We start from the raw sequence: 19,053 nt of genomic DNA on the forward strand, positions 1-19,053 counted from the left end.
TTTGAGCTGTTGAGGATGCTGGCAAGGTGCACACAGCTAATGAGTTACAACATATTCAAACCACCCAAAGTCAGACATTTCTGTCAAGTCTAACTTACATATTCGACATTCAGACTGTGAGTAACAGTTTCGGAGCTACAGGTCCCATAGTCGTATAGTTGTATTAAAAATTCTGAGAAGAATGAACAGGTTGGCAGAAGTCAGTTTTAATAAAACGTGCATGGTTCACAGCAATGAAACACAGACCCAGTGGAATACGTCATTAACAGCTGCGTGCCCATATGAGCCTGTTTGTGTTTGTGTGGGTGTGCGTGCGTGCGTTGGGTTAAATGTGTGTTTCTTTCTTTGAATCCTTGATTGCTTGCAGGGTCAAGAGACTCCCCAGAGGAACAATAATATTCAGAGAATGGCTTTGTGCCTAATATGCATGAATGGCCGTGTTACACTGAGCCACTTTAGAAATATTTGTCTTTGAAATGTGACACAGCGTATTAGCTCCTCTCAGGCTAATTTAAGCATGTCAAAGGAAGTACTGACGGAATACTGATGGTATCCAGTACACAACAGGATTTCTTTTAACGTTTATTTTCCTTATTAAAGCTATTACCTCCAGGGGGTGGGCTCAAGAAAGCATTTTGAATAAGAATTAGTTCAAAAGAGGATTGTTATTATTCACTTACTTCTGACAGCTGCTCTTTGTTCACACTAATATGTGCATACCCAAATACAGTAGATAAATGCGTGTGACAGGCAACCAAAGAATGGCGTAGAATCACTTATCAGGAGTATGGTGTGATGGAAAATAATACTGTTTTTCTTTATTTAAAAAAATTACACTTATGATGTATTTGTTGCTTTTTAGACACTGTTTCACAATGACTGGTTCAAATGGCACATCTCAAATCCGGCACAGTAGGTTTGTGCTTGAGAGCAGAATAAAAGTCAGCTATCTGAACCATCAGCGGTAAAGATCTGATTTTGACAACAGCCTCGGGAGTAATCCGTGACAAAAGACAGAAAGCTGGCAGGTCCTCCTTGTTCAACGGTTTAATGCAGTCGCAAGGCAAGTTACCTTTTACGTGAAAAGACAGACTCTCACTTATTCTTAAGAATAAAATCTCATTTTCTAGCATCTTGAGCATTGCTTTTAATTTTTTTTACAGACATGAATAATTCGATACAAAAAACAACAACTGAAGTGAGCCTGACTCTAGTGAATCCCTTATATCCGTGTATCTCAGGAACATGCATGAATTATCGATGGATCAGATGGTTACACCCAAGATTAAACGTGTAACGAACAGAGGTGATTACAGGCAGATCGTGGCGAGAGAGAGGGTGTGCAGTGTTCACTGTATCTGAGCAATGTCTTTGTCTTTGCTAGAAAAAAACTGTTCCAAGGGATACTGTAAGATGATTTTTTGTGCTAATTTCATGATGCAATTATTGCACTCAATTTAAAATTGGAAATTTTATGAAGCATACTTTAGAAAAGACTGAACTTTAACTCTTTAAAATAATTAAATTCACATTTGTGTTGTAGCTTACTTTAGGTTTGCAGAATATGGACTGTTTTAGAGTAACCTAATTTTCTACTTTAACTTGCCTTTTAAGTTACTATTATATCATAGATAACACAATAAAGTAGCAGTTTATTAAACCTGGATCTCTGATGAGTTATTAGCTCCTCAGCCTCAAATAGACTCTAGCAAACCGCCAGCAGTGTTTTGCCCACACTATGACGACCGGGCTAATGGAGGATTGTCAATAAATGCCATATTTAAAGTTAGAGTGAGGACCTTGGTGTTCCCCTGGATAAGCTGGAGGTGGTGGCTGGGGAGATGGAGGTCTGGGCTTCTCTGCTAGGGCTGCTGCCCCTGCAACCCTGCCCCGGATAAGCGGTAGAAAATGGATGGATGGATGGATGCATGGTGAGGCAGAGTAGGTGAAGTGACACTTGAAAAATAATGAATGCAAATAGCTAATGTATAATTAGTGTACATTAATAAAATTGCCTAAATAGTGCATTAAATTTTTAACCTACTAATATATATATACATACCTCTCCTCAATGACTAATAGTAAATATCTAATTAGGAAATCATTTACCACTAGCATTACTACATCATTATACCTAAAAAAACCCCAACCCCTTAAAGTTACCACTTTTTGAATGGAAGTTCAAAAATGAGATGACATTATGAAAATGAAAAAGATTTATTGAGATGCAGAATTTGAATAAAAACTATGTGGGGATTAGACCCAGATGAAACATCGCAGCAGAAAGAAAACCCAGAAATGATAGGAATCAGGACAGGACCCCCCAGGGTGTAGACGCCGGTGGGGGTGAATATGAAGTTGGATGCTTGGATGGGGCTCTGAGAGTCCATGGTGAGGCAAAGATGGGGAGGAGGCGGGTTGCATGAATGCCTGAATGACAGATTAACAGATAAGTTGGATTGGATCATAGAAGGTGTGCAAGAAAATGACTGGACTGGAGTAATGATGTCATTTTGAAAGCAGGGGAAAGTGGAGGTGATGTAAAGAATAGACTGAATAGCCTGAACACCTAGGAAAGCAGGCAGATGGGTAAATACAGATCTTGCTTACTGAACTTACGCAAAAGACTCATTATAATAGAGACTATATTGATTACATTATATAGATTGTAAAATCATCTTCTTCTGATTGTACGGTAGACACTGTTTATCTATATATAGTGTCTATGTGTCGATCTATCAAGTATCTCTCAGTGATATTGCACTTGTCATTTTTTCCATGGACTTCTTTTGTTTTTTTGTGGGTTTTTTTTATTTGTGTATATTTATAGAGTGCATGTCTGTTACTACTGTTACTGACTAAATTTCTATATAGCCTTCATTAAAAGCCATGATTGTTACTCATTAAATACATCTGCTTTACAAGCTGTTTTGAGTAGGTAATTAGCATAAGTCAGATGCTCCAAAGAACTTAAAGCTTAAAAATAACTTACTGACTTTAGCTGAAACTGCAGCAGGTTCTATTGATCGAGGTAGTGTCAGTTTTGCATTTGAGCACTGTGGGGCTCAAATGAATGTAGCCTATGATTTGTTGTTAAATGTTTCGACCTGGAAGGGCTAGCAGATATGGCTAGCTTCTTGTGCTATAATGGCTTTTGCTATTTTTCAAAAAAATTAAATAGTGAAGCTGTTGTGTTGATAACAGGTCTTACTGCGATGTCTCGTGGAAGTAAATTCCAGTTGTTATTAGTTAGTGATATTATCAATACGGTTATGTGAAGCAGAAATATGTGCTAGCATAATTATGCTGGTCTTCAGGTTATATCCAGGTTGTTAATTAGTGATTGTGTGCATGTGTGACAGTGCAAACACTAGGAATGTTAGAAGAAAGTACTTTGAGCAAGTGGTGAAGGTGTGCTACTGTAGGTAGCATTAAAGTGAGTTAGTTTTAGTAGTTTTATGTTTCTCAAGTACTGTACTTAACCATAAACTGTAGGTAGGCTAATTGTGGTTTTGCATTTTTGCAACCCGGACTACACTTATACAGAGGCACATTTTCTTCTTTTTACCTAACTATATTTGTCTGACAGCTTTAATTGCTTGTTATGCGATGGAATACATGGCCTTGCTGTACTGCCTAATAGCACATAAAGCAGTTAAAATGAGGTCAACTTTCACCATCTACAGCAGTAAAATGCAACACACACAAAATGCAAGATTAAATATAAGAGGAACATTAAATATAATAGTAGAACACTAACAGGGAATAAATAAATGTATTTTTATAAAATATTTTGCTTAATCAAACACATTTTTTGTGTATCTGGGACACAGTGTATCTGTTCCTGTCACAAAAAAAAGATACATTAGCTTTATGTATCTGCTGATACTGAGTGTTAAATTAATACGTTGCATTCCTAAGTGTGGGGAAGAAACTGGAAATCTTTTACTTGACAGTAATAATTGCTTCATAACTTCTTCCTCCCTAGAGCCTCCTATTCTGTGTTCTGGTTGTATTTCTTATAAAAGTGCATTTGATGTCATTTGTAGTTGTTGCCAAGCAACATGGTACATTCACTGATGAGACCAATGACGACTACTACTTTGGCTGAAACATATGTAAGATTTGTTGGTGCATTACATTTGGCACAGCTGCAAATTTGAAACTTCACTGACATTGTTTCCTTGCTGTTATATAAAATGAGGGGAAAAAACAGATATAAGTAAAACAGATATACTGCATTTCTCATTCATGGTTGTTTGGTTCATATGGTTTTACAGTTTTTACTTTGTTTTCATGTTGAAATATAAAATAATACAGTGAAAGAGGGAAGTTACAATCACAAACATATTCCATAGGAATTTTGGTTATGAGCCATAAGATTATAACCATGATTTTAAAAAGTTTAAACAGCCATGTGTCCATCTTCCTACAAATTGAAATAAACTGATTGGTGGAGATTCTGTTACCATGGAAATGTTTAATTCCAAGGGTCAGGTTACTTAGTGAGGGCAAAACTTGAGAAAGTGTGATAGTAGTGATCGCTGTCAAATGATAATACTGTAGAGAATGATGAAAAGTTCCACAGTTAACTTACTTTAGTGGTATTGTTAAATTAAAGTAGTTATGTTATACTTTTACTTAAAATTTAAAAGGAAAAAACTACCCAGGATACTTTTGTACTTACATGTGACTTATGCTCATTGAGTATATTGTTATGTCACTATAACTTGACTATTATGCTGCTGCCGCATGCACCTAGGTCAGGGGTCGGCAACCTGCGGCTTATTGACCACTTTTCACACACGCTTGCTGTACGCATACAGCTCACAGCCCGACACACGCCATCACAACAGCTTAGATGGCACAGACGTAAAGGCGGCGAGGCGTGATTGCGGGTGCTGCTCTGGTGCATCCGCCCCCCCTGCAGCGGCGCTGCAGACCACACCCCGCCACACACATTAACCAGGTAAAATACATATTTAGGCAGAATTTTGCAAATATCTATTTTTCATTTTTTAGCAACATAGTGCTTTTTTTCCAATTATTTTTAAAAGTCAGGCTCCAAAAGCCCAAAGGAGATATAACAGTTTTTGTTTGCTACATGGATCATTTTAGTTCAGCTGGGTGTCTTTCCTTTTGTTATATTTCTTTAAGAGTTCAAAATGTGTTAATTACATAAATAAAATGTCATTTTCTCTGTAGCACTTCATGGATTTCATAAGCAACACACCTTAGTTGTTCACACAAAGCATAAAGGTAGAAAACAATATATACAGTGTTATCTTGATTTTAGATGTCAAAAAGTATTTGCGGCTCCCAGTGTTGTCTTTTACGTGGAACCTGGGTCCAAATGGCTCTTTGGGTGTTAAAGGTTGCTGACCCCTGACCTAGGTAGTGTGTCGTCACCAAGGAGGACATTGAAAAATAAGGATGGAAAAAACGCTTTACTTACATTTATAAATGCTCTTGCCTGCAAGCATTGGAAAAAAAGTTCAAAAGTTGCTTACAAATTTTGAACTTTTTGGTCAGAAATGTCATTGTTACCAATTCTGTTGGAATATTCTGATCTAATTTTGAAGCTCTCACAGTCCCATATGGTGCATTAACTTCATTAGTTTATTACTTCTAATGCTTTTTATTAGCATATATACAATGTCATCCCTGAGAAATATAGATGTTAAATGTCTTAGCTTGGATCTGCTGAAGGATTCAAGCTCTACCAAATAAAAGCCACCACACACAGATTGCTTTTCAGCCCCTTTAAATATTTCAACAATGTAATTTTATGTGAGAAGGAGATACGCTTTTGATTGTGCTCCTTAGGGGAGCCACCCACTCAAACATGCGGAGGGGGATAATGGCTTCCTGTTCAAAATGCATTATTTGGGACCTGAATTGGAGATTTAACAGGAGATAGAACCTAAAAAAGGAAAAAAAGTTAATAAATAAAAAAATTTGTTCTGAAATTTGAAAAACATCATTGTTAGCAAAAATGATCTCATTGTATTTTTTTACAGTGATAATGGTAAGATTGAAGCCGAAAGGCAATTTCCAAAAAGCTGAAAAAAAAAATACTGTGATTACTTTGCTTCAGATACACTGAAAACATTAATAACTGGTTTGTAGGTCTCCTAACATTATCGATTAGTGTTAAGGAAAAATGTATTTTCATTTTGTACAGGGAGCAATTGACACTGCTCGATCCAATTTACATGTCAGATAAACTTGCACAATTTTAAATGTAACAGTAAAAGAGAAAAAAGTTTGAAAATAGGATAAAGAAACATAATAAGGTCAGAGTGAGAGCATAGCAGAGTGGATGTAACAACACATCATGAAATCAGCGAGTCAGCTAATGTGAAGTCATAGAGGGGAGGATCTCAGAGAAAGGTTTGTTCATACAGTACACGTGTGAGTCTCTTTATGTGTCATTTTGTAGGCATGGGCATGTAAAGTGTGTTTTGTTTGGTCAGAGCAGGTGTGAAAAGCGCTCAGAAGTGCCTAAACTGCAAAATCCTCTAGCATAGAATGTGAGTCACCTCTGTTTTTATATATGCATGGGTGTGTTTTTTGCTTGTGCATGGAGTTTTTTTTTTTTTTTAATTGTGAGCAAACAGTAAAGGCCAAGGTCAATTCAGTTGTATTTATATAGCACCAAATATAGCACCAAATTTCCCTTAAGGCACATTACCTTCTAATGTAAAAAGAAAGAAACCCAACATTTAGATTGCCCCTGTGAGAAAACACTTGGCAACAGTGGGAAGAGAAAAAAATCCCCAGGAGTAAGAGAAGATATATGAAATTCTCCTTTTAGAGACCAGATAGGGGTATAACAAGGATGCATGCACTTTGGACCCATTCACCACTTTCAGACACTTGCCAACATTTTGTCTGTGAACATAACAGTGGAAATTTACCCACACAGACACTTTGGAATCAGTGTGAAAAGTTGAAAAGTTGTGAAATGGCATTTGGTAACCTGGGTATTTGAGAGTAGCATGCACCAGCATACTGCATATGCATACATCGAGTAATTCCATAGCTGCTTTTTTGCACACCGTACATTATTACGGAGCCCCGCAAGGGACATGGGAGAAAAAAAATTAAGACAAACTTTTGCGAGATTTCGCAAAATTCATCTCGTACATTATAGACGAGATGAAATGTGATGCACTTTTTTTGAGTTTTTCTTTAGCTTGTTTACACTTTGTTTTGTAAGGATCATTATTAAATGCTGGGTCCTCAACCATACAAGGCTTTTTCTGAGCTTGCCATTACTTATCTCAGGCTGAGCCAAATGAAATGTCATACCATCATTCCTTCTGAGTTCTTTGTGAAACAGCTCACAGCTCAAACCAGTCAGAATGCGCTACAATTAAATTCATCCCCAGAGCTACAAAGGCCTCCTCTAAGCTGAGGTTCCTGTTACATTCCACCCTGCAGGGTGTCACACATCTATTCAGTAGCAGCTCGACTGTGCTTGGCGACAATACCTGGAAAGAATAGAATAGGATGCTGGAGTATTGTGACATTTGATGGCAAATGTGTTCTGGGATTATCTCTGCAGCAGCCAATATACAGCGAGCCACCTTTGCAATTTTCTAAAGACAGCACCTGCTGGACACTAATTACAAAGAGTTTGTGCCTCCTCTATACATGATTACTGGCTTTCTCTGGCAATAACAGGTTCACAGCAATGTCTTTGTAATGTGCCGTGCTGTATGCTGTTTAGAGTTGTTTTTTTTTCGTTACTTCAGTCATTCAGCTGTATGAGAAACGACTTATCAAAGTCACTCAGAAGCGTGTTTGCCTATTTAATTTAATTGCACTTGTTTGTATATGCTAGTTTCTTGTATATTGGGAATATTATGTCAAAAACTGCAAAGAGATTATCTGATGAGCTAATGCCGCAAGGCAACACTCTTTTCTGTCTGCAAAAACAATCAATCAGCCTTTGCTGTACATTTATTCGGGCTTAGTACTAAGTATTACAAAGCACAAAACCAGTGGGTGCAGACATTATTACTTGTAAAAAAACAGGTGTAATTAATAGCAGCTGCATTTCTTTTCAGTATGCCTCTGCCACGCCTCTGGCATTATACATGTTGGCACATTGGCTCTGCTTATTGGCACAGCAAAATGGAATAAAACCATCATTAATGTTATTAGTCACACCTGTGATTATCCTGCCATGAGAAAGGGGTATTGTGCCTATTTCAAACTATAGTATATTGCTACAGACACAACTGGATAGCTTTTGGAACGAAAACTTGACCACAAACACACAAACTGTTGGCCAAGAAGCCACATGTCAAATTATTGATGGGACACATATTCATTCTTTTGTGTTATTTGGGAGCTCCAATTTAAAAGGTGTTTACTAGCAGAAAAAACATCTATATGAGTTCAGAAAGAAGGTGAGATGAGGCTTTCCTCTTCCCACTGACTTGCACATTTGGCTGGCGCATTCAAGAGAAATTGCGGCAGTCAGCCAGCGCGTGTAAAATGGTCTTTGCTGGGGTTCTGGTTGCTCAGGAGCCAAACTCCAGTGACTCATCTCCACTCAGGAGGGGAGATGCCAGACACAGAAGTGGTATTTGTCAGTGAGAGTGAAAATTACCATCTGCAGGGCATCTCACTAGCATCTTTTATTTACAGACACCACCCTGTCTAGCCGGCTGTCTGTCTGATGGCTAGCTGACTGGCTAATAGAATGAGTGGAAGTTTGCTTTGCACACTGTCTAGATCCTCATTGAGGTGCTGTCTCTGTAAGGTAACCGATGCGCTTGACTCTAATTCTCTTTGTCTGTCTCATTCTATCTTTTGGATGAATACTTCTAAAAAACATATCACACATTTTAAAAATCTATGACAGAATCCAAGCTGCAGAAATGTACGTGCAGACCCTGTAACTAAAATTAGAGGCATGAATTTAAATCCCCAGATCAAATGTTAAATGCCTGAGACTAGCAGGAAACTGTAAAGTAAGAGACTCCATGATTTAATCCCACACTCAGGCAGTTCATTATTTAGTCTCCTACTGAAGTCTGGGCTTCTGTATTGACAAAATCCTGTCCCTATGGTCTCTAAAACACTCTAAAACTTGCCAACCAATTTCCTGATTTCTAAGACACTTTCTCTTTCTTTCTCTCGCCATGTACTTTCAGCTCAGACAGGAAAAATGTGCAGATGTTTGATGATTTAAAACCTTTACAGTTAATTAGAAATAAGGTGATTTCATTGTGTTTCATTTTTGATATTGATTTTCTACTGCTTGCTTGTATTGCTTGAAACTGAGCTGTCCCTGAATTTTCTTTCACATTTGTGTGTCTGGTGTTTGGGCACAATATTGTGTATACCCTGGCCTGCAGTACTGTGTGCTTTATGCAGAAAGTGAATTTGTTTCTTTTCAGTTAGTGCCCAGTCAGAACAGACCAAAGAATAGTTTCTCATATCATGCACAAAAAAAATGAAAATGGATTTTGTGACACTGATTTTCATGGAAAATGGTGGTCACACAAATGGTGACAGAAAGTGTTAGTAATGCATGACAGGAAGTCTTTAACCTGTCGTTTTCCTGCTCAGGTAAAATACAAGGCTAAATTATTAGGGCATGGAACAGAAAACATATTAGCATGTTAATAGTGCAAGGTGTTGTTGTTAAAATATTGCTTTCATATTATAGATGGCTTCATTTAGAAGCATCAAGTGATGTTGATGCATCTATTAGTACTTCCTGGGATTAAGATGAATGCTGGTTGAAAACAAACAAACCAAAAAACCCATGCACGACTCATGCTAACTTTGTCAAGCTAGTTGTCAAGGTGCTGTTTGATGAACAATGCATGTCTTTTCCAGTTGAATACATTCATTACTCAGTCTACAAGACCCTGTGTTTGTGAAGTAATATAGTGGAAGTGGCAAATCCCACTGTGTTTGTACTTGTTTGAGATTTATTTGCTTTATGTTTTGTTTTTTTAAATTAAGTCTGCTTTTAGTATTTATTCTCTCACCACAAACATCCAGTCTGTCCTCCAGTATTGTGCTCATCGGCGCCCTGACTGATTGACTGGCTGGCACGTTCAAAGTGATGTTTTAACTGAATTAGATTCTCCAATCTTCTTATAAGAGAAGAAAACAACAGTATTTTATAGATAGTTGAAGTCTGTATATAGCAAAAGATGATTGCGAATCCATTCCACTTGTTTTGATGAAAGTGGTAACAGTTGCATTGAAGAGATAACAAGACAACCCTCAAAACTACATTGGTTTTGTAGGTGGTGGCCACAGACCGTTGCCTACTCGTTATCTCTCCTGACTGTTTTTTCCCGTGTTTTGCTCTTTTACTGTTTTCGTGATTACTGGTAGCAGGTGAGAGGTTACCTGAAGCCCATTGAGGTTGCACAAATAGTTCAGCTCCTCTGGGATGACCCATGTGCATGTGCCATCAGGAGATTGTTTGCTGAGTCTTCCAGAATAGTCTCAAGAGGGTGGAAGAGCAGGACTGGTATCTTCTCTTTTGTCTGAGGAGGAACAGAATGACTACCAGAACCCTGCAAAGTTACCTTCCTGAAAGCTACTCATGTGCACTTTTCTGACCAAAATCTCAAGAAACACACTGCATGAAGGTGGTTAGAGGTCCTGATGTCCTTTAGTGGGATTGGTGCTCACTATGGACACCATGCAGCTTGATTGGCTTTCACCAGTGAACACCAGAACTGGGAGGTCCAGCACTGGTGCACATTCTCTTTACAGATGAGAGAAGTTTCACACTGAACACATGTGATGGACGTAAACGAATCTGGGGATGCTGTAACAAGCATGGCTGGTTTGACGGTGGATCAGTGATTGTGTGGGGAGGCATTCACTTGTAGGGTCAAATAGACTTCCGTGTGATAGCCAACAGTGCCCTGACTGCATTTAGGTACCAGGATAAGATCATCAGACTTATTGTCTTATATGGTTGCAGTGAGCTCTGGGTTCACCCTGAAGGACAACACTTGGGCTCATTGCCAAAGTGTCTATGAAGAACCACGAACACTACTGATCGACACTGGGATACAAGTTGAATCAGCCTGTGATTTCAGTTTTTTACTTATTAAAGTGATTTTTCAATCCTGTATTCAAACAGTTGGTAATAATGGTTTCTAATGATCATATATAACTTTGTTTTTAACAAATTGAACAGTATGTATAAATAAAAATGTTTTACTTTAATATTTAGTTCCTCAGGATCTGATGTGTGATATTAGGATTCCCTAATCCCTGATCCTAAATTTTTGAGCAGTGTAGACAGAAACTGAGTAACCTATTTTCAGCAATGAACAGTGAAAAGGTATGGCACTGTGGTTATGTGGTTCATAAACGTTCATTCACTAGCTGGGCCCATGTCCTCATTTTAGGTATGACAGCGTTTTAGTAGGTAAAGGTGAATGCTTGGACATGAGCTGCGGTTTGGGGAAGGCCTCGAAGGGGACTGGCGACGGCTCCCGGGCCTGGCAGATCCCCATGCACTAAATAGAAGTGAAGAAGTTGAAGAATGGAGAACAAGGAGGGAGGGAGGGAGGGTGGGGCACGTAAACGAGAATGAACAGCTTGCAGAACTGGGGGAACCCATATAGATGACAACCGGAAGGAGCGTGTTTGGAGGGGTGGTCTCGCTCGTGAAATTCCAATACTTAATCTCCAATGTAATGCAAAATGTTTTAGAAGCAGTTGTACACAAATTCTAAACAGAAAACCAAAGAATCTGTCTGCAATCTGTATTTTTTTATTTGGTTATATCAAAAAATGCACAATCTGTATTCTTCCTCTGCTGTGTTACATCTATAAAAATATCTAAGTAACATTTTATGTGAAGAAATAAGTCACTTCGAAAATCAATATATAGATTTTTTATTTAATGAATTGCCCTTGTAAAGTTGTAAAGTTGACTTTCTTGACACTTAAAATCAAGACATTTAAAAATAAAAAAGAACATGTAAATGAGACATATTCTTCGTACTGTTTTGTCACATCATTTTCTATATATGTGTGTTAATTTTAGCCATGCCAGTGCCGGATCAGCCTGCAGAGCAGGAGAAGGGGGCCATGGTTCCCCCTGTGATGCCATCCTCCAATGGAGACAGATCTGAGACAGAGACAACCTCCTCTATCCTTGCCTCTGTCAAAGAGCAGGTAGGAAGTCCTCCATATACCATAAATGTATGTGCTGAACTATGATAAGCCTTTTTTATGTAAAACTTTTGGCTAAAAAGGCCAAATTGTAACTTTGTTGTCCATAAACAGCTCTAATATAAGGCAGCTCATAAAGTTGTTGCTGTTATATAGCAGCATCCCACTGTTATAAAATGTTTAAACGAAAGCAACAATTGATTGGTTGAGTTTAATGGATGGAAGTAATGGAGATTATGGAGCAAGAGCTGGAAAATATCATTAAAATCATGGCCGTTACTTGACGAAGGAGGGCTGGAGTGGTAACTGCATTGCTGCAGGAGGGCAGGCAATGATGCTGCATGGTTTTGTTTAAAAAAACAAACAAACATGAAAATCATATATAAGAAAATAATATATAAGTAGGGGATGGTAAACGAAACAGCTCCAGGTTTGGCTTAGGTGATGATGAGGGGAAATAAGTGCAATGCAAATATATTTTAGTCTTTGATATGTTAGATTAAGAAGAGGTGAGAGAAAGCAAGAATAGGAAGTACACAAGAGATTTGCTATGTACGTATGTTGTGTAGCTTTGTACAGATTGATCTTTACACCTCTTGATTTATATATTTAGCACTTTATTTATGTTTTAGGCAACTTATAAGGCACAAAAATATGTGTTTCTCTTCACAATGGAAAGATATTCTTGAGTGAAGTGAAGTTCATACTAATTGTACTTACTCCATTGTGTAATGGAATGCTGTTTCCTTTGGATTTGGCTCATCAGCAAGTGCAATACACCATAGATTTATCATTTTGCCAATCTGCATTGACTCTGAAGTTCTCCTTAATTTAATACCACAAAATATTCCATTTACCCTTACCGAGTCAAGGACAAGTGCTGATAGCAATTTAAGCTTTTTTTCCCTTTGCAAATGGCATTCATTTGTGTGTGTGTGTGTGTGTTTTTTTCCCTAGACCAGAAACCCTCTCAGTGCTTTCACATTACTGAATCAGTGAAGCGCGCAGTGTTTAGTCAGATTCCTGCAGCAGACTAGATTTGAACCCAGCTCTTCCTCCTCCCATTGGGAGAGCAAATGTAGTAGAAGTTACCCATAAGAGGGATAAATCACAGACTTGTAGCCGTTGTTGAAGTCTTATTTCTGCAGTGCGACATTTCTAAAATCTCCTCCCCTGAGGAAAACAATTGTTTTACAAATGAATTGTTCAGTCATTGAAAGGGAATAGGAAACAATAAGTTTTATCTGACAACAGCTCTAATCAGCGCTACATAGCAGCACATTAGATAGAAGTTGGATTGACTACATTTATCTCTGTGCTCTCATTGCTGACTCATTGGAGCACACCTGATTTTGTCAGATCCATTCATCTTTACTGATCCAGTTCAGTTCAATTCAATGTTATTTATATAGCGCCAATTCACAACAACAGTCGCCTCAAGGCAGAAAAAGATGCTACAATATTAGAAAGAAACCTCAGCAATCACACTAATACGCACAAATGCTAATGCACCATTGATAAAGTGCAATGGATTAAAAAAAATACCTACACTATACAACTCTTTACCTAGACCTTTTACATACATGGGCCCAGATTAATAAGCAAAGACAAAGGCAGTTCATTTCAATAATAAATAACAAGGGTGAGGGCAATCTGGTTACCAAAATAATACATTATAATATAGGTTTTCTCCAGAAAAACAACATGGCAGTTCAGATTAAGGAAACGCAGCTGAAGGAGAATGGATATATTTTGATATAAAGGCGAAGTCTTCTGTTAGGAATAGCTGAGGACTCTGTACGGATAAGTGTGTGTGATCGCTGGATAAATCTGACAGCTCAGTTGGAATGCACGATTAATCCAGAAGAGCGCTGCTTTCAACAAACTATCTCACTGCATAAAACTGAAAACTGTCGGTATACAGCTGTCCTGTAGGATTTGTAAAAAAAAACAAAACAACAACAACAACAACACAAAACTTCATTCATCGTCAGATCCTGAGCTGTACATGTGTTAATAAAGTTACTGCTGCTTTGCTACATGCATAGGTGTGCACACTGGTATTTTTATCTGCATGACATGCAGGGCTGCAGGTATTTAATTAAAGTTAATTTTACATATTGTTAGATTTTGACTTAAATCCAGCATACTGGTCCACGATCTGGTCCACGAGTAGCAAGATAGAGAGCTTTAAAATAATCAGAAATAAGAGGAAGAAAAATCAAAATACACAAAGAAACCACTCCATGGCGGATCTCTGTGACTAAAAGCCTAAAACACTACAAACCGATTCACTACTTTAAAAAGTAACATGGCTGTGTGTGTTACCCAAAACATCACACAGCTCTGCGTGGATCTTGTATTGGGATTCTCCCTCTCCCTCTGATGCTTCACATGAAGTTAAGTTCTGCTCTGTTTCATAAACATATCAGCGTTACTGAGGACCAGAAACATGCAGGGCTGAGCTCTAAATAGTGGAGAACTCACTGAAGAGCCTAGAGTTTTGGTGTGCTCACAGCTTGAGCAATCCGCTGATGCCAATCATACACTTGTTCTGATAACATCTCCCTCTGGCAATCCAGATGAGTTGACACTTCTAGCAGAAATTATCACACCGTCTCATCATACACAAAATAAGACAATTTTCAGAGTTAAATTTGATACAGTTGCCAATAAATCGCTCGCTTCAAACCTTAAATAATTTGTATGTGATTCATTCAAATACTCTCCTCCCAACATTTTGTGCCTCTGAAAGTTGCACTTCTGCAAGTACATGTGCAGTACAGTGAAAAATAAATGTTTAGAAAATCCCAACAGTAGTCTTTTAAAGCTAAAAGAAGGTTTTGTGCTTGTATTAGACTGCCAGTAAATATAGTCCTTCAAAAAATAATCAAAACACTTGGCTATCAGTTTTTAATGCAGCTGGATTTGCTGTAGATTTTCTGCTTAGAGGAACACAGTCTCCTGCTGCAGAGCTGCTCACACTGATTCCTAGCAGAGCTGTGGGGGTGAACTATATCTCCATAGTGCTGAATGTTCTCACAGTACACACTCAATTGCATTTACATAAAAAGCTCTGTACTAGTTATGTACTGTACTGGAAACTTTAGCACTAATTCAGAATGACTCTTTAGAGATCGCCCTCTCTCTCTGCTTTATGTTGACATGCCTGTGTCAATGCCCGTGTTTGTCTAAGTTTTTTTTCCCCTGTAATTTGCTCCAGTAACTGACCAGTTTTGCTCCCATTATGGCACACCCACCCTCATGCCTTACACACACGTTTCTCACTCTGGCTTAGGTTTCATTTAGGAGACACCAGCAAGGAGTTGGAAGGTTGAATAACATGCTATTAAGTAAGCGTAAAGACTTTCAAATGCTTAGTTAGGTCTTCTTGCTGCTATCTGTTCCAATTAGTTCACCACAAATTGGAAATTTGTGAAACACAATGATCTGAGTTGTAGCCGATGGTGCTTCTGAACATTTAATGGTTCTCTTTATGCTCTGAAAGCTGCCAGAGGAAACTAACTGGGTGAACATGTGATTTTTCTCAAGTATATATTCACAGAACAACAGCTGTTGCTGATATAATTATAATGCTACCTATTTACACACGGAAGAAACAAAACAGCACATTAAACGCACAACACAATACCACTAAATAGCAGGATACCTGTAGCTTAATGAAATATTTGATGCTTAAGTGGCAGCAAAAATTAGATCATTTACCACTCGCTGCGAAACAGCAAATATACAAACAACACATGAGAGAATTAATTACAATTATGGATTTTTTATTCACATTGTATATACCTAACTGTGTCCTGCCCTGTGTCTATAAAGACCCAAATTTTATATTCCCATAGAAATTATATAGGACCTAAAATGTATCAGTCAAAAATGACTCCCACTGTCCATTTTACATCTGTCAGTATCATTATTACAATTGTAATACTTGTCCACATTAACTCAAACCAACAAGTTGAACAAAATGCATCATTAGCTTTAATAAAACTTTAAGGTGGATCTAAACATTTTCTTAATAGTATTGGTTTGAGGTTTATTCCACATGCTTACAGACTTGAAAAAGCACTTCCTGTCACAATTTGAGTGCATATTAAGTTAAAGATTTAGCATGACCTAACTTGAGTTCAACTTAGAGGACATACAGTATACTTTTTGCTCTACATCTAATTATACGTTTTTTTGTTTGTTTTTTAAAAACATCGGGGGTCTGCTAGAAGCGCATGTGTGTTGATCACAGAAAAAAAGTAGGTGCAACTTTCCCCACAGAGATACATTAAAAAAGCCAAACTCACTGCGGGTGCAGATTCACTGCAATATTTATTAAAGACACTGAGGTTTCATTAAGACACACAGTATTAAAGCTTGTATTCCTGTAGTCCTGATACTGTTTTAGCATAAGTGAACTTTTCCTCCTGAGACCTGCATATAATGAAAGGTCTTCTTATTATACGACCTTCTCTCTTATCCCAGGTTACTTCTCTGTCCAAAAACTTTTCAAAAAATTTTTCAGGATGAAGCTGACTCTAAAAAATGTGTGTCCAGTGTTGAAATATTCTTTTCAATTTTTCGCGATGTTCTATTACTGTCACACCCTTCTCAAATTAAGTCCACACTCAGTATTTGAATAGCAGAGGGCTACATTTTGGGGATCATCCTTTTTAAGTTATCCTATTTAAGTTGATAAAAAGCTGAATGTACGTCATTGAGGAAGCTCAACAGGAAATGTTCTTCATGCAGATTTCTTTTGCATTCTCAGAAGGATGTCAGCTGGCTATCTTATGTTAAAATTTTTAGATTCGATGGCTCCCTGGCTGCCTCAGTTGAAGCCATTTGAGTTTCTCTCAATGTTTTGCACCGAGTTGCATCATATCTTAACTTGCCTCAGGAGGGCTCCACAGAGACCAAATTACCTATTCCTGAGTTGCTCTGAAATCAGTTTCCCACATATTTTCATTTAGCTGGATTTGATGTCCTGTTCTGTTTCTGGAAAAAGCCCTGGAAATGCAACTTTCCCTGTTAATTTATAATCTGGTTTATCATGTTTTGCCTTATCCTTGATTGATGTCCCGATTTAATGATTCCACCAATAATGAGTTTGATTATATTTGCTGTTCTAAACAACCAGTAGCCAATTAATCTTTTCTGCTTTGTACTATTCCGTCTGTTTAGAATCTAGCCAATTTAATCTTTTCAAATTACATTCTATCAGTGATAGATTACGGTCTTTTGTGTAATGAGCTGGCAAGGAGTTTATATTCCTTATAGCCAGAAAAACACAATACAAAATGAGTGAGAACAAAAGCCACAGGCTAAAATGATGTTAAGTGATTCTGCAGTCACAGAAAAACATCTCATGGGAGCTGGGAGGATGTTTTAAATATTCCAGTGTGCTATATTCCCGAGATCCTGCTGGTTGACTTAAGTCAAGACAAGACTTAAATGAACATAACTTTTGATTTGTAGCTGATTGCTGGATGCTGGTTAAATAAAGTGAAATTAGATCAATCTTTCACCTTGATTTTGCAATTATCCTGGTGCTTTTATTACCCTTTAGTTATTATTGCTATGGAGAACTCTGATTGCTTTTAGTACTTATTACATTTTTTTGGATATTCTCCTACTTTTCTTTCTTTTCTTAACTTAAAATAATAGACTGTAATAATGCATGCAAGGAACATTTAATATGGCTGCAATCCATTTGAAAATGTGGATCTACTTTTTGCTTTGACATTTTTGTGGAGACAAATGGTTGAACTTCCATAGCATATAGTAAATGAATGGAAAACATGAGATAGTAGACTAACTATATATAGCATATTCCCAGTCTTTGTTGTAGTTATAGTCCTCATCATTATCATTTTGTCTTTTGTTCCTCCTTCTCATCTAGAAAACACAACACCACCTCTTCCCTCATGCTGTTGAACTACGGCGTGCGCATCTTGCTTTGAGTTTGTTGAATCTGAGCTGAAAGTATCCATAAACTACTTGGGTTATCAAAGGTTCACAACTGATGGAAGCAGTTTGTGTATTTGAAAGCAACAAGGTCTTTTACAGAGCCGAGAGGGTAATATATTCTATCCTCTAGACTGATGGTTATTCTCCAAACTCCCTTTCTTTGCAGTTTGAGTGCACTTCATTGGCCTTTAGAGTGAGCTGAAAACTTTCCTTTTGCTTGTGTGTGCTCACTAAGCTTGACTAGGGCTCTGGATATTGACTGTGCATATTCTTTACACTTTGACACTCTCCAACACTTATAGAAGTTCCTTGAAAAGAGATTTTGTGTAGGTGTCTGTGTGCCTTTTACAACTTTCTCTGAAAGCAAATTTCTGTAGGTGTGTGCCATTTGTGTATCCTAATAGACTTCTCTGCTTCTCTTCCTTGTCCTCCATCTCTGTCCCCCATGTTCTCTCCCCTTATCGATGCCCTGTCTGCTGCTGAAGTTGGCAGCTGTATTTTGCAGATGGTATAAATTAACTCTCATTCAGAAGCAGAATGATGGGGAAGAAATGAATGACTCCTCTTCCACACCCAAAACTATCAAATGCAGCATCTGATTAAAAACCTTCTGTCTCCTGAAATTGTAAGGTGTAATTAGTCAGAGGTAAAAAACATATTCTGGTTTATATTGATTATAAAGTTATCATAACCTTATAGAACCTTTTAACTAATTCAGAAACATGTAAACAGTAAAGCTGTATACTGCTGTAATATAATTAAATAGAGTTAGCCTTAAAGTGACCTTCAAACCTCTCTTGTTTTCACTCTCAAAACTAGATTTGATGCATGTTTCACTTTAATGTGTACCTTTAATGTCCTGCACTTTGATCATTATCTCTGTCACAGTGCCATGTG

At 37.7% G+C, this 19,053-nt stretch overlaps 1 protein-coding gene across 3 annotated transcripts in view; it reads left to right on the forward strand.

Annotated features, from left to right (window-relative positions):
- Window positions 1-19,053, forward strand: part of ctnnd2a (catenin (cadherin-associated protein), delta 2a) — a 265,108-nt gene that overhangs the window by 25,429 nt on the left and 220,626 nt on the right. For all 3 annotated transcript variants that reach the window (XM_076888085.1, XM_076888087.1, XM_076888086.1), the window contains exon 2: window positions 12,050-12,180. In XM_076888085.1, the coding sequence (XP_076744200.1) occupies window positions 12,052-12,180 (129 nt within the window). In that variant the 5' untranslated portion in view covers window positions 12,050-12,051. The remainder of the gene's footprint in view (window positions 1-12,049; window positions 12,181-19,053) is intronic.

The sequence above is a fragment of the Maylandia zebra genome, linkage group LG9 (genome assembly GCF_041146795.1).
Source record: "Maylandia zebra isolate NMK-2024a linkage group LG9, Mzebra_GT3a, whole genome shotgun sequence".
Taxonomy (NCBI): Eukaryota; Metazoa; Chordata; class Actinopteri; order Cichliformes; family Cichlidae; genus Maylandia; species Maylandia zebra.